The 27,025-nt window shown below is 34.9% G+C and overlaps 1 protein-coding gene and 1 long non-coding RNA gene across 2 annotated transcripts; both read left to right on the forward strand.

The window, feature by feature from the left end:
- The first annotated feature begins 2,380 nt into the window (after positions 1 to 2,380).
- Positions 2,381 to 14,439, forward strand: LOC124899662. The gene is made up of 2 exons (XR_007056923.1): positions 2,381 to 3,062; positions 13,498 to 14,439. It is a non-coding gene; the product is annotated as an uncharacterized LOC124899662 (long non-coding RNA).
- Positions 14,440 to 23,121: 8,682 nt separating this feature from the next.
- On the forward strand, positions 23,122 to 24,072 carry LOC124899663. The gene has a single exon (XM_047414630.1). It carries the CDS (start codon positions 23,348 to 23,350, stop codon positions 23,789 to 23,791), a length of 444 nt encoding a protein of 147 aa, XP_047270586.1. The 5' UTR covers positions 23,122 to 23,347; the 3' UTR covers positions 23,792 to 24,072.
- Positions 24,073 to 27,025: the final 2,953 nt, after the last annotated feature.

Below are 27,025 nucleotides of genomic sequence, written 5' to 3' on the forward strand. Positions count from 1 at the left end.
TTATCTCTATTCCACTGTTTGGACACACAAGACTCATCAATTCACTGCTCAAAACCAAGTCTTAACCGCATATCAAGACAAGTGTTTCATTTCCTAAAATCTTGCTTTAATCCATAAATGGATCTCTTAAGCTCTCACAATATGTGTTCTTTTTCTTTTTCAATGAAAATATCTCGTTGTCGCATAAAAATGCTCTCATAAAGACTTCCATTAAAGAGAGTTGTCTTGACATTCATTTGCCAAATATCATAGTCATAATGAGTAGCAATACATAAGAGAATTCTAATAGACTTAATAATGGTTATTGGATAAAAGGTTTACTCATAATCAATCCCTTGTTTCTGAGTAAATTCTTTCACAGCAACCTAGCTTTGTAAGTTTGCAATTTTTCGTCTGCTCCTATCTTTTTCTTGTTGGGTTCAAAATCGAGAGGGCGTCATGCGAAAGTTAAAGTTTTCAAACCATAAAGATGATAAATCAGATGACATAAAAGATACTAAAAATATATTATTGAATGTGGTTTGACCAATTGGCCTGCATATTAAAAAAACTAATATTATTAGAAAACATAAAAACTATAAGAGAAGTTTCCTCTAAATAAGACTCTTTTAAGGACTACATTGTGGATGCTATTGTGTTGTGGTATGAGAAGGGGGTTCTTTTGTTTATAGAGCTTCAAAACCTTTCCTCCAAGAGAGAGGTTTGCCAAATATGAAAAAGTTTTATATTTTTCTTTAAGGAAAAATAAAAGAAATTATGGTATTACTTTTATTTTCCTTCAATAGAAAATTAAAACTCAATTTTGGTAAGTAAATTAGGGCGAAACCCTAACAAATCTCTCATTTTTGGCTTGATTTTCTGCAAAATATTCTTGATCCTCCTTCTTCTTGTGCATAATCTTCACTCTTCCATATTCTTCATATATCACTATTGTTTGACATGCTTTAAAAATTGAGCATCTTTGAGTTAAAATATATGAGCTATTTTCGGGTTAAAAATATTGGAGATCTTTTACAAGGTTAAAAGTGAGATTTATTTTCAAATATATGACAGCAGGATTGTTAAAAATATGATTAACAATAATCTCCACATGTAGCTTTTGGACATATATCTTCATTATCATCAAATTAGTTGAAACTTTAATCTCAATATGTCCTCAATCTTAACCATCGAATCATTGAACCATAGGCTCTGATACAACTTGTTGGGTTCGAAATTGAGAGGGCATCATGCAGAAGTTTAAAGTTTGCAAACCAAGACGGTGATAATTTAGATGACAAATAAAAATATACTAAAAACATATCATTGATATTATTTAGCCAATTGACCTATACATGAAAAACTAATATTGGAAAAACATAAAATTTATTGGGAGACAATCTCTTCCTAAACAAATATTTTTTAAAGACTACATTGTGGATGTTATGTTATGGTATGAGAAGGGAGTTCTTCTGTTTATAAAGTTTCAAAACCTTTTTTCCAAGAAAGAGGTTTGCCAAATATGGAAAAGTTTTATATTTTTCTTTAAAGAAAAATAAAGTAATTATGATATTACTTTTATTTTCCTTCAATAGAAAGTTAAAACTCAATTTTGGTAAAAAACAAATCAGGACAAAAATTCTAACATTTCTTATAGATTCACTTGCATTCAATGGATTTGACTCCATCTACAGATGATTCTACAAGATCCCAGACTTTATTAAAGTACATGGACCCATTTTTTATTTCATAGCAATAATCCATTTGTTTACATCTTTATCTTGTAGTGCTTCACCAAAAGCGCATGGTTTATAGTATATGTATAAAAATTAAATTCTGAATTCGTCTATGCAGATATGGCACTTGATGTTGCAACGTTGGATCTAATCCTTCCGAACCTGCTTTATGAATTTGATTGGGAATTTCCTTGTGGGAGGAAGAAAGATATTGACACAGATTTTTTGCCCGAAATTGTCATACATAAGAAAAGTAATCTCTGTCTTGTCCCTAAAAGTTATTTCTAGACTAGCCGCATTAAAAGAGAAGTGTGTTCACCTATGTTTAATATATGAATTATGACTTTGTGCCCTGCCAATTTTTCTGGTAATATAAATTTTATTTACTAAATGAGAAGTGTGTTTAATCATTGTCTAGCATCTACTTTATGTTAGTAATTTCTATTGGATGGATTCACATATTAATATATTATACTCAACAAAGATATACTAATAAATAAAGGAGACAATTTTATGATCTAATCAGGTACTAAATATTTAGGTCTAAAAGGCATATATATAAAAATAGGGTTTGATTTAAATGAGTAAAACCCTATAAGCCTTTTTGGTTTTTATGTTTGATGAAAACTTATTGAAAAGGTATTTTAATTAGAAAAGATCTTCAGAATCTTTTTAATGATACAACCCTAAAGCAGAATTCTTCTTTTCTTTTTGTCCATCTCAGAAAAAATACCAAAAAGAGTAATCTTCAAGATTCTATCAATTTGTAACAGACTCAAATTGAATCACGAGTTACGCGAAAAAGTAATGAATTTTTTTAGCTCAAATCTCAATATTCTACTATTACAATTTACTGAATTGAAGTAAGAGGAAAGACTAGAAGAATCAGTCGAGCTCAAATGACGAGCTCAAAGAATCCCTTTCTACTTTCCTAATCTTGAGCTCAATCACTTTCCCTTTTATTAACCCTAATTCACTTTCTTCATCAGTCATCGAACATCACCAGATCATTGCACTACTCTCCCCCTAAATTGAAGACTAACCTTGTCTTCAAGGTCAATTCTGAGCAATAAAATTGGAAAATTGGCTCCTAATATAGCCCCAATCTTCCCATGCTGCCTCGTCCGGGCTTAAGTTAGCCTACTGAACCAAAATTTTAATGCGAGCTATATTGTTTACTCTTTCGATCCTTTATAACAAGATGGCTATAGGCTGGACCAGGAATTGACTATCCGCATCACACGAAGGTGAAAACTGTTGTGGAATCATTGCAGGATAAACATGTTTCTTGAGCTGCGTAACATGAAACACGGGGTGGATCTAAGAGCCAAGTGGAAGATCTAAACAGTAAGCTACCTCTTCAATTTTTGGTAGAACCTTGTACGGTCCATAGAACTTGACACTTGGCTTCAAATTCTTTCACAATGACACTATAGGTTGGTGATATAACTGTAGTTTTAAGTACACCCAGTCCCCGACTACCAAGGTCTTATCAGACCTGTTCATGTCTGCAAAAAGCTTCATCCTTACTTGAGCTTAGTGTAGATTATCCTTCAAGTGTTGTAACAACTGTTGTCTCTAAGATAAACATACCCCAACTGGTGATTGAGTAGATTTGGACAAAGACCCCATGGGTATTTGAGGCAAGGAAAAGCCATACAATGCTTTAAAAGGGGTGATCTTTAATGAACTGTGGTGGCTGGTATTGTAACATCATCCCGCTAAGAGAAGCCACTTCAGCCATCTTTTAGGTTCAGAAAATAACACAGACCTCAAATATGACTCCAAACATTTGTTAAGTCGCTCAATTTTCCCATCGATTTGGGGATGGTGGGAAGTTTACATGTTCAACTTGGCCCCTATGGTCTTGAAAAGATATTGCCAAAACTAACTTATAAAAATACTATCTCTATCATTCACCATAGTCTTAGGTAAACCATGAAGCCTATATATCTCTTTAAGGAACAAGTCAGCTACTTTGTGCTATATAAAGATGCTTGAGGGGAAAAAATGCCCATATTTTGTTAGTCTGTCCACTATCACTGGTATTATATTTTCGCACCCTTATTTAGGAAGGCCTTTAGCAAAGTCTAAGGCAATGTCTTACCAAGAGATATCAGGGATGGGTAGGGGTTGTAGCAAGTCGGGGGTGTACATATTTTCAGTCTTAGTTCTCTGGCAAGTGTCATATTCAACAACCCACTTATTCACTTCTATTTTCATGTGTGGACAATAAAATGTTACTCTGATTCTCTTGTAGGTTCCCAACTGACCAGAATATCCCCCTAGTGGTGAGTGGTGTAATGCCTCAAAGATTTTTTTTCTTGAGAGTGCCTGTATTCCTTATAAATATTTTTTGTTCATAACTGATGATGTCCTACTGTAGTGTATAGTTAGGTTTGGCAGTAGGATCTGTAATCAACTCTGTCAGTAATTGTAGAGAACTGAATCATTCTCGTAGCTACTTATGATCTCTTGCATCCGCATCGGCTCTACCTTTGTGATATCACTCAATGTAGGCTCTTCACTCATCCTCCTAGATAGTGCATCAACTGCTTTGTTTTCTGCTTCTTTTTTATTGAACTTTATAATCTAGTCCCATTAGCTTATCAAGGCCTTTTTTTTTGTAATATAGTGGTAATCTTTGTCACGGCCCAAAAACAAATGTCATGATGGCACTTGTTGCGACAAACCTTGACAAGTAAGCCTCTCACCCTGATACACGCAGAAAAAAGACAGAAATGCCCCCAAGGTAATTCTTCTAGAACTAAGCCAAACCACATAGATATAATAAAATCCCAAAGAATAAAATCAACGCATGCAGACATAACTCCCAAAAATTGGTGTCAAAGGTGTAAGAACTAATAATACTATCCAGAAGTCAAATACATCAGAAAAATAACTACAAAGGAATAATATGTCTCCGAATACTAATAAATACATAACTAATACAGAAAGATAGAGGTGAACTCCGGACGTATTAATGTCCAACTGCTACCTTGAGTAATCTGAAGGCTCTCGAAATTAATCAGTCTGAGGCGCACCCAAACCTGAAGCTGCACTGAAAGGGTGAAGTAGGAGTGAGTACGGTCAACTTGTACTTAGTAGGTATTATAGGCCGACCGAGCAAAGTAGAAAATAAAACATATAAAATACACACTAAGGGCACGTCACCTGCAATCAAAAAATGTCCAACAACGGTAGCCCACATCGTTTGCACTACCAGTTCTAATATATCACATAAATTGCAACATCACACTATAATAGGACACAAGTACATAGTATATCACATATAAGTAGAACATGTATATACAAGTTCATCAAATACAAGTAAAGGAACAACAACAACAAACCCAGTGTATTCCCATAAAGTGGGGTCTGGGGAGGGTAAGATGTACGCAGACCATACCGCTACCTCGAAGAAGTAGAGAGGTTGTTTTCAATAGACCCCCGGCTCAAGATAACGCATAGTAAACGAGGAGTTAGATGACATAACTGAAATAAGGAATAGAAAATAATAAAAATAAAAATCAGCGAAATACGAAAAATATGAGAAATAAGGGCAACACTAAAAGAGAAAATAGGAACTAGAAAAAAAAGGAATAGGACACCCACCTTGTAGCAATATATCGGACACCCACCTAGTAGCAACATATATTCACATACCAAAGATACTTATACACATAGTCCTAGGATTACTAACCTGGCTACACATACTTACACTAGCCTTCTACCCTTATCTGCGACCTCCACACCTTCCTATCTAGGGTCATATCCTCAGAAAACTGAAGCTGCTCTATATCATGTCTAATCACTTCCCTTCAATATTTCTTTGGCCTACCTCTACTCTTCCTAAAGCCATCCAAAGTTAGCCTCTAACACCTACGAACTAGGGCATCCGTGCCCCTCCTCATCACATGCCCAAACCATCTCAGCCTTCTTTCCTGCATCTTGTCCTCCACCGAAGCCACTCCCACCTTCTCACAGATAATCTCATTCCTAACTCAGTCCCCTCTAGTAAGACCACACATCCAACGCAACATTCTCATTTCTACCACCTTCAATTTTTGGATGTGGGAGTGCTTGACTGGCCAACACTCCGCTCCATACAACATGGTCGGACGGACTGCCACTCTATAGAATTTGCCTTTAAGCTTAAGGGGAAACTTCTTATCACACAACACTCCCGAGGCGAGCCTCCACTTCATCCAACCTGCTCCAATATATTTAGAAACATCCTCATCAATCTCACCATTTTCCTGAATCACAGACCCAAGATACTTAAACTATCCCTCTTACAAACATCCTCGAAGTCCAACTTCACCACCAACTCGTCCTCATGCCTCAAGTCACTAAACTTGCATTCCATATACTCCGTCTTGGATCTACTCAACTTGAACCCCTTAGACTCAAGGGTTTGACTCCAAACCTCCAATCTGTCATTTACACCATCCCCCCTCATGTCTCATCAATCAACACTACAGCATCCACAAATAACATATGTCTCATCAATCAACACTACAGCATCCACAAATAACATACACCAAGGCACCTCACCTTGAGTACTCCACTTCAATACATCCATTACCAATGAAAAAAGGAATGGACTAAGAGTCGATCCCTGATGCAACCCAGTCTCGACCAAAAAATGCTCTGAGTCTCTTCCCGCCATCTTCACCCGTGTCTTTCCTCCATCGTACATGTCCCTAATAGCTCTGATGCACGCCACTGGGACCCTTCTCACCTCCAAGTATCTCTAAAGAACCTTCCTCGGGACTTTATCATATGTCTTTTCCAGGTCGATGAACACCATATGTAAGTCCCTCTTCATTTCTTTATACTGCTCCACCAATCTCCTCACCAGGTGGATTGTCTCTGTCGTCGAGCGACCAACATAAATACAAATTGATTCTCCAAAATGGACACGACCCTCCTCAATCTTTGCTCCACCACTCTCTCCCAAATCTTCATAGTGTGACTCAACAACTTAATACCCCTATAGTTGTTGCAACTCTGAATGTCACCCTTGTTTTTATATAACGGAATTATCGTACTCCATCTCCACACCTCAGGTATTCTCGCAGTCTTGAATATGCCGTTAAACAGATCAGTCAACCACCTTAAACCTGCCTCACCTGCATACTTCCAAAAATCCACCGAAATTTCGTCGGGCCTCATCGCCCTGCCCTTCCGCATCCTACGAATCACCTCTCTGACATCCTCAACCTTAAAATACCTACAGTAACTGAAATCATGGCTCTCTTCGAGTGCTCCAACTTCCCTAACTCAATGCCTCTGTCCCCCTCCTCTTTCAAAATTTCCATCCTCTTTCAAAATTCTATGGAAGTATTCCTGCCATCTCCTCTTAATGTGAACGTCCTCCACCAAAATACTACCATACTCACTCTTAATGCACTTCACCTGGTCGAGGTCACAACCCTTCCGCTCCCTAATCTTAGCAAGCCTATACAACCTCTTATCCCCGTCTTTCTCTTCTAACCCTGCATACAAGCTCTCGAACGTTGCTGACTTAGCAGTCATAACTGCTAACTTAGCCTCCTTTCTTGCTACTTTGTAGACCTCCATATTCACCTGCTTCTCCTCTTCATATTTACTCTTAATCAACTGAATATACACCCCCTTCTTTACCTCCACTTTCTTCCTCACTTCTTCTTTCCACCACCAGTCCCCCATATGCCGACCTGTCTGACCCGTCAAAACACCCAACACTTCTCTAGCGATCTCTGTGATGCAGCAGGCCTCCCTATCCTACATAACATCTGCGTCCTCCCTGCACTCCCACACCCCCATTCCCGCCACTTTTTCCCCTATCTACAGAGCACTAACTGGCATCAAGTCACCCCAATTTATTCTAGGTCGACTTTCCCGTCCCTTCCCTTCTTGCTCTTCTTGATAAACAAGTTCATCACTAGAAACCTATGCTGGGTCGAAAGATGCTCACTCGGAATAACTTTTCAGTCCCTATACAACCCCATGTCCCCTTTCCTAAGCAGCAGAAAGTCAATCTGGGTCTTCGCTATAGCGCTTCAGAAGGTAATAAGGTGATCCTCCTTCTTTGGAAAGGTCGAATTCACTACCACTAGCCCAAAGGCCCTCGCCAAATCCAACAGAGCAGCTCCTTCCCCATTTCTATCACCGAAACCAAAACCCCCATGTACACCGTCATAGCCTCCCGGCAAAACCCCAATGTTCCTATTGAAGTCCCGTTCCATGACAATCTTCTCCGAGCTAAGCACACTTCTCACCACCTCATCCAAATCCTCCCAAAAACTCGCTTTCAGCTCCTCTTCCAAGCTCATCTGCGGCGCATAAACACTACATACATGCAGCGTAAAACCCCTTATGACCAACTCAATTTTCATCAGCCTATCACTGACCCTCTTAACATCCACTACCTGACCTCTAAGCTCCTTATCCACTAAGATGCCTACTCCATTCCGACGCCTCTCGCTCCCTGAGTACCATAGCTTGTACCCATCTACATCCTTAGCCTTAGATCCTACTCATCTAGTCTGCCGAACATACGCAATATTAATCTTCCTCTTCTTAAGAATTTTCACCAACTCTGCAGACTTACCCTGAAGGGTCCCAAAGTTCCAAGACCCTACTCTCAACCTATATTCTCTCGCCTCTCACCTCTCGCTTACCACTAACACCCCTCACAGAACCATCCCTAAAGCCCGACCTATACCCCACACCCACTTCCACCCTCCCCTCCTCACCCCCTCCTAAAACAGCCCTCACCCTCAAACCCCTCGAACATGAGCCTATTCCACCATTAGCCCCTCTAGCCACTACTACTCAAACCAGAACAAAGCCCCAAAATGACCAAAAAAAAAACGAAACAAAGCAACAGTGCAAAAATAGAAAGAAAAAGCACTCACAAAGTACACTATCCGGCCTAGCAGCTAGAACAACGCAACAAATCCACCAAAATACAATAGAAACAGGAACAAAAACTGGAAACCAAATAAGAAACAAGAAACAAACTAACACAAAGGAACTAAACTGTAATAAGTGTATGAGATGAGTAAATAGCAAAGAAGCAAGAAATAGGAAATCGAAAAAACAAAACAGAAACCAACTAATACAAAGGAACCAAAACGGTATTAAATGTATGAAATGACTAAATAACAAAGTTTAGATGTCACTGGTACGCTTGCGTGCTGCTGGTTCTGGCAATTTTGATGGCACACTTAGTTGTCGGAATGAAGTCGCCGGAAAAAAGGTCACTGGTGCATCGCCGGAGTGACTATTGCCGAAATCTGTACGTCGGTTGACATCGTACCACCCCTCTTGACCGCTGTTGCTCACTTACACCATCGCCAGAGTTGAGAGTCGAGCCGGCGGGAACCTAAATCCCGCCAGTGATAGCAGTGATGAGTCAAAAAAAAGGAGAAGGAAGAGGAAAGAAGATACAGAACTAGGGGAGAGAGAAATGAGGGAGAGAGTGAAACCTTACATGTTGCCGGCGTGACTACACCGCCGCCAGCGTCGGAGCTGCTGGTCAGACAGAGTGAGCATTAGAGGTGAACGTTATTGGGGTGTAACGTTAGGGTAAACGTTAGAGAGAGAGATAGCTCCTTCTAGTATATAACAACATACCTAAAATACAAGTAAAGGAAGATACAACAAATATATAGATGACAAGTCAATATAACAATACAACATAATATAACACAATAAAGTAAGTGCAATGTATATGATGGTGGTGATGATGCACGAGATCATCACACAACCTCCAAGATCATCGCACAATCTCTGTATGCACCTACGAAGCTAAAGATTCCCAGCATAGGACCCATGGGGAGTTCATGAACCCATATACAATCCACATATGTCATATCTCCTTTTTGACACATCCCTCAAAAAGGGTTTTATAAGGTGTTACAATATCTCTACCCCGGCACATCCCTCGAGGAAGGTTTTAAAAAGGTTTTGTTAGTATTTCTCAGATGTTGCCAAGGTGGTACCAATGTTTCATAAATGAATATGATATGAGGATGTAATACTTACAACCAATTTCAATGAGTATTTTCACAACCAACCATATGATATATTTCCACAACCACGTGAGCCAATATTCTCTCATTATTTTAGTTTCATCCATGAATTTTCACACGTCTCATATGCCAATAAAATATGAATATAATCACAATACACCAATGGTACCATATTAAGCATCTTAACAACACAATACAATTATTTACATGTATTCAAGGCTATCAATATAACATAAGACCCCACACGGTCACACATATCACATAATAACTCGATTTTGATAATTACATCACATATAGGCCCCTACACGGGCACAACACATAAATAGTGATTTTCATGATTAGTTCTCACCCTTAGCATGCATTTTATACCATCATTTACTTCCCAGCTCAGTCTGAAAGAGTTAAGTCATAACCTACCTCAAAAGCCATAACCGGTCCACTGAACTTTGAACCCACGACCTTACTTTCAACAAATAATCCTGAACTCCTCTAAAAACATCAAATATGGAATCTATGCATCAAAACAAAACCAACAATACTCATATTGACTACTTTTTATTCGGGATCAAAAAGGACCTCCAAAATGAATTTTTCAAAAAGAAGAGCAAAATCATAACTTTACTTCAAAAATACGTTTCTCATATTTTTAGAAACCTACAACTGAAAACTCAAATCAAATCGAGTCAAAAAAGAGGTTCGAATCGAAAAAAAACTATTTTTAAGTTTTACCGAAATAAAGAATCAGAGTTGTTTTGAAGGTTAAATTGATGAAAAACTAGTAATTATAAGATTAGAATATTATTCAAGTAAAAATGAGTGAAATTTAGGTTTAAAATCAAGTCCTATGATTTTTGGAGTTTTGAGAAATTAATCAAGAAATTACTTAAAAAAAAGATGAATTCTTACCTTAAATCCGTAATAGAAGCAAGAAATAGATGTTAATCTAGCTATCCAAGCTCCCATAAGTTTCATTTTTAAGCTCCCACACTATTTTTATTTTTAAGATCCCACACTATTTTAGGGTTTAACTCTCAAGAAACAATCTGAAAAATGAGCAAAATGGGCCCAAAAATTGTTATTAATAGTGCAGATTTTCTGTACCACCTATAGATAAAAAGCTATTTTTTTTATTTGAAGTCCAATTCAAACTTTGACGAGGTGCTCGGGATTCATTTGGAGTCCGATATATGCAAATGAAATATGTAACCATACTAAATTCGACGTTACAAATGCGTTGGAAAAGTTGGATTTTCGAAAAAACATCATTTTCACAAAGTTGACCCCTAAAACTCGAAATTACATTTTCCAAATTGAGGGTCGAAATGAGATTTAAAAGACGCAAAATCACACTAAACATGTTACCACCCTAAAATCAATGTTTCAAATCTGTTGGTGAATTCAAATTTTTCATCCGAGGCCGTTTTGACCAAATGTGAATTCCACACCCACTTTTTTAATTTTCTGATCAATATGTCGAAATGAGCTCGGGTGCGCCGAAATTCAAAACAAAGATCTACCCAACCTAAAATCGATATTTCAGAGCTACTGGCACAATTTGTTCAGTCATCCATTGTACGGATCAAAAAATATTTACATAAGTCCAAAATAAGGCTCTCAGAGCCATAAAAAAACACAATATCACATAAATGGAACAAAATTGCATCGAAAATTATGTCAATCACTCCCATACTCCAGAAATATCATAATGCAACTATGGGGAGGGATAAAATAGTCAAATCACACAAAATCATAATTTTCACATATTTAATCAAAATTTTCATTCGTTACAATCTTTTGCTCTAATAAGTATTTAAGATTTGATGGTCAGTCCTAATAATAAAGTGCCCTCTTTGTAGATAATGGCTCTACTTATCTACTGCAGTTAAGACTGCCATATACTCCTCCTCATAGGTAAAAATTCCCTAATGCTTAGGGGATAGTGATTTACGGAGATATGCGAAGGTCCTTTCTTCCTGTGTAAGGACGGACCCTATCCCTATGGAACAACCATCCGTTTCTATGACAAACTCCTTTGTAAACTCAATGAAATCTTCAACTTCTAGAAGGCAGTTTATGCTTCCTTACTCTATTGAAATGAGTTTTTTTTTTTTTTCAGAAAATTGATTAGGTGGTTTGATAATGACTCCATAAAACTGTAGAACCTCCTATAATACCCTGTTAGGCCTAGGAATCCCCTGAATGCTTTGAGGTTCTTGAGCGTAGGCCACGTAGTCATAGCTTCTATCTTGGCTAGATCAGTCATCACCCCGCTTCCTGTAATTATATGACCCAAGTACTCAACTGTATCTTGCCCCAATAAGCAGTTAGATCTTTTTGCATATAGTTCCTCTCTTCTCAGAACTGTCAACACCAACTCTTAATGATCCACATTCTCCTAAAGTGATGGACTATAGACCAGTATGTCATCAAAAAATGTACAAATTGTCTTAAATAGTCTTGAAATACATGATTCATAAAGCTTTGAAAAATTGCAAGACCATTAGTGAGCCCAAAAGGCATCACCTTGAACTTATAATGACCCAAATATGTCCTGAAGGCTATTTTATACACATCGTCTCATCCTTATTTGGTGATACCTAACCCTTAGGTCAATTTTAGAGAATGTTTGTCATCCACTGAGTTCTTCTAATAGATCATCCACTGAAGAAATACGAAACTTATCCTTGATAATTAGCTTATTTAATTCCTTATAATCAATGCAAATTCTCCAACTACCATCCTTCTTTTTGACTAGTAAAACTAGTAATGAGAATGAAGAATGACTAGGCTGAATGATACCAATGTCTAGCGTTTCTTTTACTTGCTTTTCAATCTCATTTTTATGGAAAAAATTGTAACTGTATGGCCTAATACTGACTGGAATCGCTTCTGATTTTAGGGGAATATAGTGATAATGTTGTCTTTTTTGAGGTAGTGTAACTGATTCTTTAAAAATATCTCGAAACTTTCTCAGCATGCTATCAATCTCTGCATGTATAACCTTCTCTTTATTGACCCCTCTGCAGCAACAATAAACAAATAAGCCCACAACATCTTCCCCCTTTTTGAACCATTATTTGACATTAATTGTTGACATGTTTTGCAATTTTGTTGCATTGTTTATCCCATTAAGCTCCAATCTTTTTTCCTTAAGAGACACCAGACTTATAGGCTTCAAAGTCTAATAGAGCGGGGTTATGTCTCTTCATCCAATCCCTTCCTAAAATTAGGTCACAGCCTCCCAAGTTAATGAGTCTAACTGGATCCTCAAACTCTACACCTTGGATCTTCTATTCGAAGTAAGGACAAGAGTAATGACTCATTATTTTACTTTCATTTGCAGCAGTTACCCTCATGAGTCTGGACTTTCTAATTACATAACTAATCTGCTTGGCAACCTCCATATCTAGGAAACTATGAGTACTTCAGAGTCAAGCGACAAGGTGTGTATCTTTTTCTTGGATAAGCCTCTCAAGTTAATTGTGTTAGGCACCTTAGTTCTAGACAAGGCATTGAGGCCCTTTCATCTCTTGAATTTCTATACCCAATCCTTTATCCACCACCATAAACTTCACCTGTATAGACACTCATTAAATACCTATATGGATTAAAACAAGCACTAAGATAGTGGAATGTCAAACTATTAGAGGCTTTACTCAAGCTTGAGTTAAAACTAAGCTAATATGATCATTCTCTATACATAAAGACGTCTGACAATGGTATTATTATGATCCTAATCTATATAGATCATATGTTAGTGACAGGAGATAGTTGAAACAAGTTGAAGAAACAAAACAAGCATTGCACCAGGTATTCAAGATGAAAGACTTGGGAGAGCTAAAGTATTTTCTTGGAACAGAGTTTGTTAGATTTAAAGAAGGCATTCTAATGAGTCAGAGAAAGTATATTCACTTGAGCTTATATTTGAGCTAGACTTGCAGGAGCTAAACCATCTACTACTTCTATAGATATCAATGTCAAGTGGACAACTAGAGTATATGATGAGTATACCAACACAAGAAAAGATCTGTTACTGGCTGATGTCAACTCTTATCAGAAATTAATAGGAAAACTTCGGTCCCTCACTATCAGTAGACCTGATATCACATATAGTGTTCAACCACTAAGCCAATATCTTCAATAGCCAAAGAAATCCACATGAAGTCATTTTTGAGAGTTATGAGACACATCAAGTCACAGCTTGGACAAGGCATTCTCATGTCTAGTAATCCTATTCAACAAATGACTGCCTACTATGATGCTGACTGGGTAGCATATCCACATACATTAAGTTTTGTTACAGGTTTCCTAATCAAACTACGGAATTCATTAGTATCATGGAAGTCCAAGAAATAAAATGCTATTTTCAGAAGTCCTGCTGAAGTAGAAAATAAAATAAAAGCCAAGCTTTAACTCTTCTAGAACTTACTTGGTTGTTAGGACTATTAACAGAATTGGATCTTAAAGTTAAACTACTTGTGAATGTATTCAGTGATAGCAAATCGGCATTACAAACTGGTTGATTCATGCACAAGTTCAAGTAGTTAGTTTTACACGGTTTTCAAGAAGTTAGTTATGACAGTTAGTTACAGGTAGTTAGTTACAATCAGTCAAGTGAGTTAGCTCATATAAGGTGATGTATTAGTCATTGTAACACATATTATTGAATGATCAATAACACTTCATCTCTTTACTGTTTATCTCTCTTCTCCTCTCTCGTATTCTTCCTCTCATTTCAAGTCTCAACAGTTAATCAATGGTGAACTGAAATAGTTCAAAAGCCTATGAAAACACTTCATTTTTTTTTTCCATATGTAATTTAATAGCACATTTCATCATGTTAAAGTGTAACAATACATTCAAGCTTAAACTATGAAGAAAGGAATATCTTGTATTCATTTATGTTAGGTCTTTAATATAAACCCTTAACTAGGGTATCTTGAGACGGATTCAAAATTTAAATTTGTTGGGTGCGATTTGTAAGATTTTTAGTACCGAATTCATTATTTTTAAAATTATGAATTTAAAAATATAATTTTTTTTCCACAATTTAAATATATAAAATATTTGCTAAAATCATGTTAAATTTTCACATATAAATCTATGTGGTGCGTCAAAAAGTCATATGAACTCGTTGCAAATGTGCTTCATCTACCATATTATCTAAGCCTAACACATTTTCAAGATCAAGTATGTGAAATTCATTTTACTTGAAAAGTAATGAGACTCGATCCCAGGATCTCCTTCAATGATTAACTTATAAGGGTCATTTGGTGTAAGGTATTAAAACAAATAGTCTCGAAATTAAAAAATAGTCCAGCAATAAAATTTTTGGTATCTTGTTTGGTTGTCAAGTTTGGATAACGTATCCTTGGATTAACAAATAGTATCGAGATAAGTTATTCCATCCTTTGGTGGGATAATGATTCCAAGATAATTTATCTTAGGATAAAGTCATAAAATGACAAAATTACCCTCCAAATTCTTTGATTATCACTTTTCACGTGTAAAAGGTGAAGGATATTTTTATAAACAAATATATTCTTAGATAAAATGCAATGCATACTATTTTTAGTACCACAAACCACACAAACACTAAATAATAATACCAAAATAACTAATCCTATGATAACTAATCTCAACATAACTAATCCCGACATAACTTCTCTTCAAACCAAACTACCCCTATAAAGTCTTAAGGTTGTTAAAGAAGTTTATTGAGTGACCTTCTTCTTTGATTTGGCTGCAAATATCCAAATGCTACCACTTTAAGAAATGTCTAATAAGTCAACTTAGGTTTAAACATTTAACGAAACTTTATTTGTCAAAATTTGAGATTTGAATCACCATGTGACCATGAGGGCCACACGTAATTCACCCTCAAAATCAGATTCTACTTTTTGAAACTAGCACTCAATAGCCTTCTTTAACAAACTAAAGTCTGTCTAAAGATAACTAGAATGGGACGGCCATTATTTATTGAAGGATCAATTTGACCAATTTAAATAATAACATAAATTTATGATAATAATAACATATTCTGTATAATCTTATAAATGAGGTTTGAAGAGGATGAAACATATATATACCTTACCTCGACCCTTATAGAGTAGAGAGATTGTTCCGATAGACCTTTGACTGAAGAGAAATTTAATTTGACAGAAATTGAGATAACTACCTTTTGAACTAATATTTAAATTTTAGCATTATGTAAAATGGAATCACCTTTTTGGACAGAAATATAATTTGGATAATAAATACTTCTAACTAAAAATAGGAAAAATTCTGGTACAATATGCTAGAGTAAACTTTACATGTATAATTAAATCCCTCATTCATTTGAAATTCGAGTCGAATGTGTTGGGTTCAAAATTACCAATATGCTAGAGTAAACTTTACATGTATAATTAAATCCCTCATTCATTTGAAATTCGAGTCGAACGTGTTGGGTTCAAAATATATGAAAAGTGTGAATGGAAAATGGAGGAAATCAAGTGGAAGAAAAAATAGAGAAGAAAACACTAAAATGGAAAGTGTACTCTAAAATAAAAAGCCGACTATTTCTCCCACATTGGTGGGAGAATGCGACTTTCAAGTGTTTATATTAAGAAACACTTATTCCACTTAGTAAGTGAGGCAAGAAATAAGAGATGTCTCGTGCCGTCGTCGTCGTCGCTCGGCTTCAGATTTCGATTTCAATGCTTTTGAGGTTTGGATTTGGATTTCGAACTGATGCTTCTGAGGAATGCACTATTTTGAACTGATTCTTCGAAAGGATGCAATCCTTCAACGAAATGACACACTGATTCATGAAATGGTCTGTTTGGAAAAGATACATGATTTTTCAGGAAAGGTCACACTTTTAAGTGAACCATTGCCACTTTTCAGAAGAGGCATATAAAGACTATATAAACCTGCTTTCATCCACAGGTTTAGACACGAATTTTCTGAATTACAAACTCTCTTCTTGTCTTCAAAATATTCTGTGTGATCAATCAAACTATTGAGTGAGTTCGTTGAATCCAACAATTTGAGGTACCGCTATTGTTCGGATTGAAGGCCATTTTATCCTAGGAGGAAGATTCCATAACCTCGGGTACAGTGAGAGAAATTATTCCTTAAGGACACTCCGTGAAGTTGGGGGACTTGGTCTTACAAATTCTATTTCATCTATTTTCTGAAAATAAACACACTTCTTAGATAGATTATTCATAATCTAGCGTTGAAGGTGTTAAGTAATTTCAAAAGTGTTCTTGTCTTAGACTCGAACTAAAGTTGAAGTTGGTGTTGCATGTATACAGATTCTTGTACCCGAACACCATAAAATAACAGAACGTGATGGAGTTTTGAACTTTTACATGTAAAACTCTAGTACATCAATACAATGAAGTTCAAATTCAAGCATAGATTTCCTAAATTCTCAATTTGTAATCACGAACTTTATGAATCTTTTCTTGAATTTTAAATATTAGAATCACAAATTCCATGATAGAATTCTTGAATTTTCATAGTAGACCAATGAACCCAAAGTGTTTTTTTTTCTTCATCAATTCTTTAGGTCTAATATTGGTTAGGAGTCTTCGGATCGTGAGAGACTTATATGCGAAAAAACATTATGGTAGAAAAACTATAATTTTATATACCAAAATGGAATAAACTAAACCTAAATGTATAGCAATATGAACATAGAGAAATGAACTCATTTGTTTTGAAACTAAGCAAAGGGACATGCTTTCCAATTATTTTCCTTGTTATTTGTATCAAACCTTTTTCTTAAAAAAAAAATTCAGATACAAGTCATATTTAGAGTAGAAAGAGAACCTAACTTTTTGGAGTGTATTGGATTCACCCTTTAGAAAAATAAAAAGAAAGTATAATAAGAGATGACTTTTTAGATTTATCCACCTAAACTTTCATTAAGAATCAAGTCAACAAGTTGACACGAAAACTATTTGCTTCTTCGTCTCCCCTCTTTAAATAGGACATTTTCAAAAAGAGAAAGGCGAAAAAACCATAGTGCTATTTGAATATTTTCTATTTATATCTTGTCTCAATCTAACATTCTAATTATATATACACAAACTTCATTTTTTCCCCCAAAGCAATATTTGTTTTTCTCTATGAAACTCCAAAATACTAATATGACCTTCTCTTCCCTTTGATCTCCAAATTTTCTTTAGTGCCATATACATATATATATTTACAAAAGTTTGAGATCTAGCAAAGATGCAAAATATCAAAACTACAATAGATCTTCCCAAAATCAAGCCAATAAAAAAGAAATTAGATGAAGTTGTACACACTTCCAATGTTGAAGTGTATTATGGGAATGCACCATTGGCTATTCCATTCAAGTGGGAATCTCAACCAGGAACACCAAAAGTCAAGATTCTTGAAACCCCACTTCCTCCTCTAACTCCACCACCATCATATCTTGAGAAGAAAATGAAAAATGCCATACAAAAGCAAACAAAGGGCAAATTATTACGAAGGCTTTTTTTCCTTCCCAAGTTAAACTTGAGAAAAAGTCATCTACAATCATCTCCTACTAGTTCATCATCATCATCATCATGTGTGCCAATAAAATGCTACTTTAATTCTCTTGTAGGTTCCCAGCTGACTAGATTGTCCCCCTAGTGGTGAGTGGTGTAATGCCTCAAAGATTTTTCTCCTGAGATTTCCGTTATTCCCTATATATATTCTTTGCTCATACCTGATGATATCCTACTGTATTGTATTGTTAGACTTTCCAATAGAATCTGTAATCAACTGTGTCAGTAGTTGTAGAAAAACTAGATCATGCTCATAACTACTTATTATCTCTTGCATCCAAGTAGGCCCTACCGCTGTGATAGAAATCAATATAGGCTCTTCACTCATTCTCCTATATATTTCATCAACCACTTTGTTTTCTGCTCTTTTTTTTGTATTGAACTTCATAATCTATCCCTTTTAGTTTAGCTAGGCCTCTGTGTTGTAATGCAGTGGTAATCTTTGCTCCAATAAGTACTTAAGACTCTGATGGTCAGTCCTAATAATAAAATGCCCTCCTTATAGATAATGCCTCCACTTATCTACTACAGTTAAGACTGTCATATACTCCTTCTCATAGGTAGAAATTACCTAATACTTAGGGGGATATTGATTTACTGAGATGTGCTAAGGACCTTCTTTCCTGCATAAGGACTGCCTCTATCTTTGTGGAACAAGCTTTAGTTTCTACTATAAACACCTTAGTAAAATCAGTCAAAGACAAAGTTGGGGTAGTTGTTATTGCCACCTTCAATTTCTAGAAGGCAATATCTCCTTTCTCACTCTATTGAAATGAATTCTTTTTCAGAAAATTGATTAGGGTTTACTAATGCTTCATAAGACTATAAAACCTCCTATAATACCCTCTTAGGCCTAGGAATCCCCTAAATACTTTGAGGGTCTTGATGTAGGCCAAGTGATCATAGCTGATATCTTGGTTGGATCAGTCATCACCCCACTTCTTGTAATTATATGACCCAATTACATGTACAAACTATCTTTAATAGTCTTGAAATACATGATTCATAAGGCCTTGAAAAGTTACAGAAGCATTAGCGAGACTAAAAGGCATCACCTTAAACTCATAATGACCCAAATGTGTCCTGAAGGCTATTTTATACACATTATCTTCACTCATCCTTATTTGGTGATACCCAACCCTTAAGTCAATTTTAGAGAACACTTGTGATCCACTGAGTTCATCTAATAGATCATTCACAAAATGAATAGGGAACTTGTACTTGATAGTTAGTTTATTTAATTACCTATAATCAATGCAAAATCTTCATCTACCATCCTCCTTTTTTACTAGTAAAACTGGTGATAAAATCGAGATGACTAGGCTGAATAATGCCACTGTTTAGTATTTCTTTTACTTGTTTTTCAATATTATTTTTCTGGAAAAAATTATACTTGTATGGTCTGATACTGACTGAATTGCCTCTAGTTTCAAGGGAATATAGTGATGATGTTGTCTTTTGGAGGTAATGTAAATGGTTCTTTAAAAACATGCTATTAATCTCTGCATGTATAGTCTTTTCTTCATTGACCTCCTCTGCAGCAACAGTAAATAAATGTGCCCACAACCGCTTCCCCTTTTTAAACCATTACTTGACATTAACTGTTGACATGCTCTACAATTCTACTACATTATATATCCCATTAAGCTCCAATCTCTTTCCCTTATGATATACCACAACCTTACAGGCTTAAAAGTGTAATATGATAGGGTTATGGTTCATCATTCAATCCTCTTCTAAAATTAGGTCACAACCTCTCAAGTTAATGAGTCTAACTAGATCCTCAAACTCCACACCTTGGATATTCTATTTGAATTTGGGACAAGAGTAATGGCTCTTCATTTTAATTTTATTTGCCACAGTTACCCTCATGGATATGGCCTTTTTAATTACACAACCAATCTGTTTGGCAACCCATATCTAGGAAAATATGAGTACTCACAGAGTCAAACAACAAGATGGTGTATCATTTTCTTGGATAAGCCTCTCAAGTTAATTGTGTTAGGCACGTCAGTTCAAAATAAGGTATTGATGTTGATAGCTTCCTCCACCCCTTTAATATCTTGAATTTTACACCCAAGTCTTCCTCCTCCACCATTAACTCCAGTCGTGTAGACTCATCAAATCCTTATATGAATTAAAACAAACAGCAAGACAATAGAATGTAAAACTACCAGAGGATTTACTTAATTAAGCTTGAGTTTAAACAAAACCAATATAATCATTCTTTATTCATAAAGAGGTCTGAATATAGTATTGTTATGATCTTAATCTATGTAGATGATATGTTAGTTACAGGAGATAGTCTGAAACAAGCTGAAGAAACAAAACAAGCATTGTACCAGGTATTCAAGATAAAAGACTTGAGAGAGCTAAAATATTTTCTTGGAATAGAGTTTGTTAAATCTAAAGAAGGCATTCTAATGAGTCAGAGAAAGTATTCATTTGAGCTCATATTTGAGCTTGGACTTGCAGTATATAAACCATCTGATACTCCTATAGATACTAATGTCAAGCTGACAACGAGAGAATATGATGAGTATACCAATATGAATACAAGAGAAAATCCATTGCTAGCTGATGCCAGCTCTTATCAAAAGTTAATAGGAAAAATTTTGTACCTCAGAGTCAGTAGACCTGATATCACATATAGTGTTCAACCACTAAGCCAATATCTTCAATAGCCAAAGAAATCCCACATGAAGGCATTTTTGAGAGTTATGAGACACATCAACTCACAGCTTGGACAAGGCATTCTCATGTCTAGTAATCTTATTCAACAAATGACTGCCTACTGTGATATTGACTGGGCAACATGTGCTTATACAAGAAGGTTTGTTACAAGTTTTCTAATCAAACTAGAAAATTCATTAGTGTCTTGGAAGTCCAAGAAACAAACTACTATTTCCAGAAGCTCTATTGAAGTAGAATATGGAAGCCTATCCTCAACGGTTCCAGAACTTACTTGGTTGCTAGGACTATTAACAGAATCGTATCATAAAGTTGAACTACCTACGAATGTATTCAGTAACAAATCAACATTACAAATTGTTGGCAATCCAATTTATCTCTTTACTCTAAACCTCACTTCTCCCTTATCATCTTCTTCCTCTCATTTCAAGTGTCAGTAGTTCATCAATGGTGAACTGAAATAGTTCGAAAAGCCTATGAAAAAACTTCATTTTTGTTTTCCATATGTCATGTTCATGGCGCATTTCATCATGTTAAAGTGTGTAACAATACAGTCAAGCTTAAACTATGAAGAAAGGAATATGTTGTGTTCATTTATGTTAGGTCTGTAATATAAACCCTTAACTAGTGTATCTAGAGGTGGATCAAAATGTAAATTTGTTAGGTGTGATTTGTAAGATTTTTGTACCGAATTCATTTTATTTTTCAAGTTATGAATTTAAATATGTAAAATATTTGCTGAAATTTTATTAAATTTTCACATATAAATCTATGTTGTGCGTCAAATAGTTGAATGAACTCGTTGTAAATATGCTTCGTCTACCATATTATCAAAGCTTGATACATTTTCAAGATTAAGTATGTGAATTTCATTTTACTTTCAAAGTAATGAAATTCGATCCTAAGAATTCTTTCAACGATTAACTTATAAAGTCTTAAGGTTGTGAATGAAGTTTATTGATTGCAAATATCCAAATGCTACCAATGTGAGACATGTCTAATAAGTCAACTTAGGTTTAAATATTTAATGAAATTTTATTTGTCAAAATTTGAGATTTGAATCACCATGTGACCATGAGGGCCACACGTGATTCACCCTCAAAATTTCAGATTCTACTTTTTGAAGCATTCAATAGCCTTCTTTAACAACCTTAGATAATTAGAATGGGACCTCCATTATTTATTGAAGGATTAATTTATATTCATCACTTGACCAATTTGAATAATAACATAAATTTATGATAATAATGATATACTCTGTACAATTTCATAAATGGGGAGCTGAAAAGAATAAGGCGTATGTATAGCTTACCTCTGTTCTTATAGAGTAGAGAGATTGTTTTGATAGACCCTTAACTGAAGAGAAATTAATTTACCAGCAATTGAGATAGCTACCTTTTGAACTAATATTTAAATTTTAGCGTTGTTTAAAAGTAATCACCTTTTAGGGTGAAAATAAAATAAATTTAGATAATAAGTACTTCTAACTAAAAATAAGATAAATTCTGGTACAAATGCTAGAGTTTGAAACTTTACAAGTAAAATTCTAGCATACTATGCTGAAGTTTGTTAAATCCCTATTTCATGTGAAATTCGAGTCAAACGTGACGAAGTTTTGAACCTTTACATATAAAACTCCAGTACGTTAATACAACGGAGTTCAAATTCAAGCATAGAATTCTTAAATTCTCAATTTATAATCACGAATTTTATGAATCTTTTCTTGAATTTTAATATTAGAATTACAAATTCCATGATAGAATTCTTGAATTTTCATTAGCAGACCATGAACCCAAAGTTTTCTTTTTTCCTTCATCAATTCTTTAGGCCTAATATTCATTAGGAGTCTTTGGATCATGAGAAACTTATATGTCAAAAAGAAATTGTGGTAGAAAAACTATAATTTTTATATACTAAAATGAAATAAATTAAACCTAAATGTATAGCAATATGAATATAGAGAAATTGTATAGCATGATAAGAGTTTACTTTTTAGATTTATCCACCTAAAACTTTCATTAAGAATCTCATCAACAAATTGATCAAAAACTATTTGCTTCTTTCTCTCCCCTCTTTAAATAGGACATAATCAAAAATAGAAAGTAAGAAAGAAAGAAAAAAAAAAAAAGAACAAGTGGGCACTGGGCAGGTAGTGGTATGGTGGTATTTGAATATTTTACTTATCTTGTCTCAATTTAACATTCTAGTTATATATATACAAACTTCATTTTTTTCCTCCAAAGCAACATTTGTTTTTCTCTATGAAACTCCAAAATACTAATATGACCTTCTCTTCCCTTTGATCTCCAAATTTTCTTTAGTGCCATATACATATACTTTAACAAAAGTTTGAGATCTAGCAAAAATGCAAAATCTCAAAACTACAATAGATCTTCCCAAAATCAAGTCAATCAAAATGAAATCAAATGAAGTTATACACACTTCCAATGTCGAAGTGTATTATGGGAATGCACCATTGGCTATTCCATTTAAGTGGGAAGCTCAACCAGGAACACCAAAAGTCAAGATTCTTGAAACCCCAATTCCTCCTCTTACTCCACCACCATCATATCTTGAGAAAAAAATGAAAAATGCCATAAAGAAACAAACAAAGGGTAAATTGTTACAAAGGTTTTTCTTTCTTCCCAAATTAAACTTGAGAAAAAGTCATCTACAACAATCATCTCCTACTAGTTCTTCTTCTTCTTCATCATCATCGTCATCGTCATCATTTTCTTCACCGCCTACACCTAGGCGTTGGTCATATTCTGTTCCCGCATCTCCATGCAGAGTTAAACCTAATTTCTAGAGCCAGTGAGTTCAGAACGTGTACTGTATGTTTGTATCATGTTATATGTATACATTTTCAGTTATATGCATACATAGTTTGGATTCAAATTAATGGATTCAGTTGAATCCACGGAATTCATCGAGATCAACTTTTGTCTCCATGCAGAGTTAAATCTAATTTGTAGAGTCAGTGAGTTCAGAACGTGTATTGTATGTCTGTATCTTGTTATATGTATACATTTTTAGTTATATGTATACATAGTTTTGATTTGAATTAATGGATTCAGTTGAACCCAGAAACTCACCGAGATCCACTTTTGTCTCCATGCAGAGTTAAATCTAATTTCTAGAGCCAGTGAGTTCAGAACGTATACTGTATCTTGTTATACGTATGCATACTTTGGATTCGAATTAATGGATTAAGTTGAACCCACGGAACTCATCAAGATCCATTTTTGTCTCCGTACACTCTTTTTGAGTTTCAAGTATTCAAGCTGGATTCCAAGGTCCAAGATTGTCATTTGATTCAAGATTGTATCATCATATGTTATTAGGCAATGACCAAGATTAGTTGCACGAATATAGGTGTTTTTAATATCCTTTTTGGTTTTGTACTATTAATGTGTAGCTTTCACAAAATTGTATGATTATGAAAGGATATTAAGAAGTAATTGTGCAATTTGGTATGTCATCACTGCATTTGCTAGTGAACTTGTGTCATCATTAATGTAAAGAGAAGAAATAGAGGAAAAATTACTCGTTGAGTTACATCAAATCATACTATATTATCCTGATTAAGTAAAAAATTAAGATCAAATATGTAATGTTTAACTATGATTTACCAATAAGAGTGTAAGATACGGCATGTGCTATTATTAAGTATAACATGGAATGTAGATAATATGTCATTGCTTTCCTAATGTTGGCTAGGATAAAGTGTTGAGCATCCTTATAGTTTTAAAAAGGTGAAATCATCGATAGCCACTCAAACGTGTCCCAAAAATTCACTTGAACTCCTAAACTAAGACTTTTACCTATCAGGCACCTCAACTGCTTAAATTGATACCTATCAGGCACAAAATGCTGACTTGACAAGGAGAGTGTGTTACACTCTCCTTGGAAGCGTGAGTTGAACAAAAAATAATATTTTACTTTTTTATTATAAAAAAATTATACTTTAATTATTTTATTAATAAAATTTTTAATTATTATATTTTCTTAATTTTAAAATAAAAAAGAAAAAGAAAAGAACACCCCCCCCCCCTCCCCCTCCATTCATCGTATTCACAGCTCCCTCCCCCCGCGTCATCATCTTCACTACACCCCCCCCGCCCCCCCTTGCCCCCCCCAGCCCCCAGCCATCTTCTTCATCTCTATTTTTTTTTTAATTCTTAACAATTTGTTAATACAATTAACAATTTTCAGTTAATTAAAGAATAGAAAAATAATGGAAGACATGAAATTTAGCAGTGGAAAAATTTCCAAATTATTAATACATGAACTTTCCGGCAAAAGCTCTAGCTATGATGGAAAACAATCTTGTTAACACAGAAGAATGGCTGGCGAGGTTAGCATTAACAATGTATCAACAATTTGATTTAAGTGAAAAACTTTAGCAGTGGAAACAATCTTTTTTTAGAAATCAAATTCTGGTCGCCATTGATTTCGTCTTCAATGGCGATTTACGATGACGAAGGAAAGTTGGTGGAGGAGGGAGGGGCGGGGTGGGGGTGGAGGTAGGGGTGGGGTATATCAATTCTCATTTTTGGGTAGGTGGGTGATGACATGGGGGGTATAGTGAAGAAGACGACTACGGGGGGTGGGGGTGTTTTTTTCTTTTATTTTTTTTTAATTAAGAAATTATTATTAAATAGATAATTAAATAGAAAAATAGGAAAAATCAGAAATTCCACTTATAATTTTTTTTGCCACGTTCTTTTTTTTAATTGATTAATTTTTATCACGTCAGGGTGTGTGTGCAGCACACACTTTAGCTTTTAGCTAATTGGGTAAAAAAGGCCCAATTGGAACCAAATTGGAGGGGTTTAGGGGTTTGATAGGTACAGACCTTAGTTTAGGGGTCTAAGTGAATTTTAGAAATAAGTTTAAGGGGCTATCGATGAGTTTGGCCTTTTAAAAAGTGTGGATAAGTTCTTATTTAGAGAAAATAGTCTCAAATATATTTAAACTTTGACGAAATTTGTTGTAATAGGTCTGAACTTTGTGGGGGTCCTATGACCCTTGTAAAACTTTGCAAGGGTCCTATGATCCTTCTATAGTATTTATTAGCATATTTTACTGACATTTATTTGCACTAAACTTTTTTATTTATTTATATATTTGTTTACCGTATTTTATTTATTTATTAGTTTATAATGTCACTAAAATAAACTAATAAGTAGTTCAGGAGGTCATAGGACCCGCGCAAAGTTCACTCATATTTCAATAAATTTTGCCAAAGTTTGAATATATTTTGGACCCTTTTCCCTATTATTTAGTACTCTTTTTTTCGTATTGTTTTGTCAAGATTGGTATAGTGGCTTACATGTAAGCCTGTCAAACGGGTCGGACTGACCCGGCCCATCCTGACCCACTTATAAAAGCTGGCCCGGTTTGATCCGGCCCGTTCATCCCACGGGTTGTAGGGTATGGGGTACCGGGTCGGTTTATTTTTTTGGTTGGGCCCGATTAATCTGGCCCGGATCAAGCCCGGTCAAGGCCCGCTGATTAATAGGCCCGGCCCGGTTAAGTTTTTTTTTTTTTTTCATTAAATGAATTTAATTATAACTTAGTTTTAATATATTATTAATTTACTATCAAGTATTATTACTTTATATATGTGTATATATATCTTTTATAGACGTATATATTTAACGTATACATGTTAATATGTTTTATAAATTAATATATAACTATATAATAATTATATATTGTGGTATATATATATATTGTAGTATATTTTATTTAAATTAGTGCATATATATTGAATGGTACGTATATATGTGTATATATCTTCTATAGATGTATATATTTAACGTATACATTTGTATATGTTTTATAAATTAGTATATAACTATATATATAGTGTGCGTATATATTGAAGTGTATATATATTGTAGTATATTTTATCTAAAGTAGTACATATATTGAATGGTACGTATATGTGTGTATATATCTTCTAAAGTAGTATATATTTAACGTATACGTGTGTATATGTTTTATAAATTAGTCTATAATTATAACTATAACTATA

This window comes from Capsicum annuum, chromosome 6 (genome assembly GCF_002878395.1).
Source record: "Capsicum annuum cultivar UCD-10X-F1 chromosome 6, UCD10Xv1.1, whole genome shotgun sequence".
Lineage (NCBI taxonomy): Eukaryota > Viridiplantae > Streptophyta > Magnoliopsida > Solanales > Solanaceae > Capsicum > Capsicum annuum.

What these genes read in the sequence shown, in the direction of transcription:
- LOC124899663 (XM_047414630.1), top strand. Translation starts at nt 23,348, where the DNA reads ATGCAAAATCTCAAAACTACAATAGATCTTCCCAAAATCAAGTCAATC.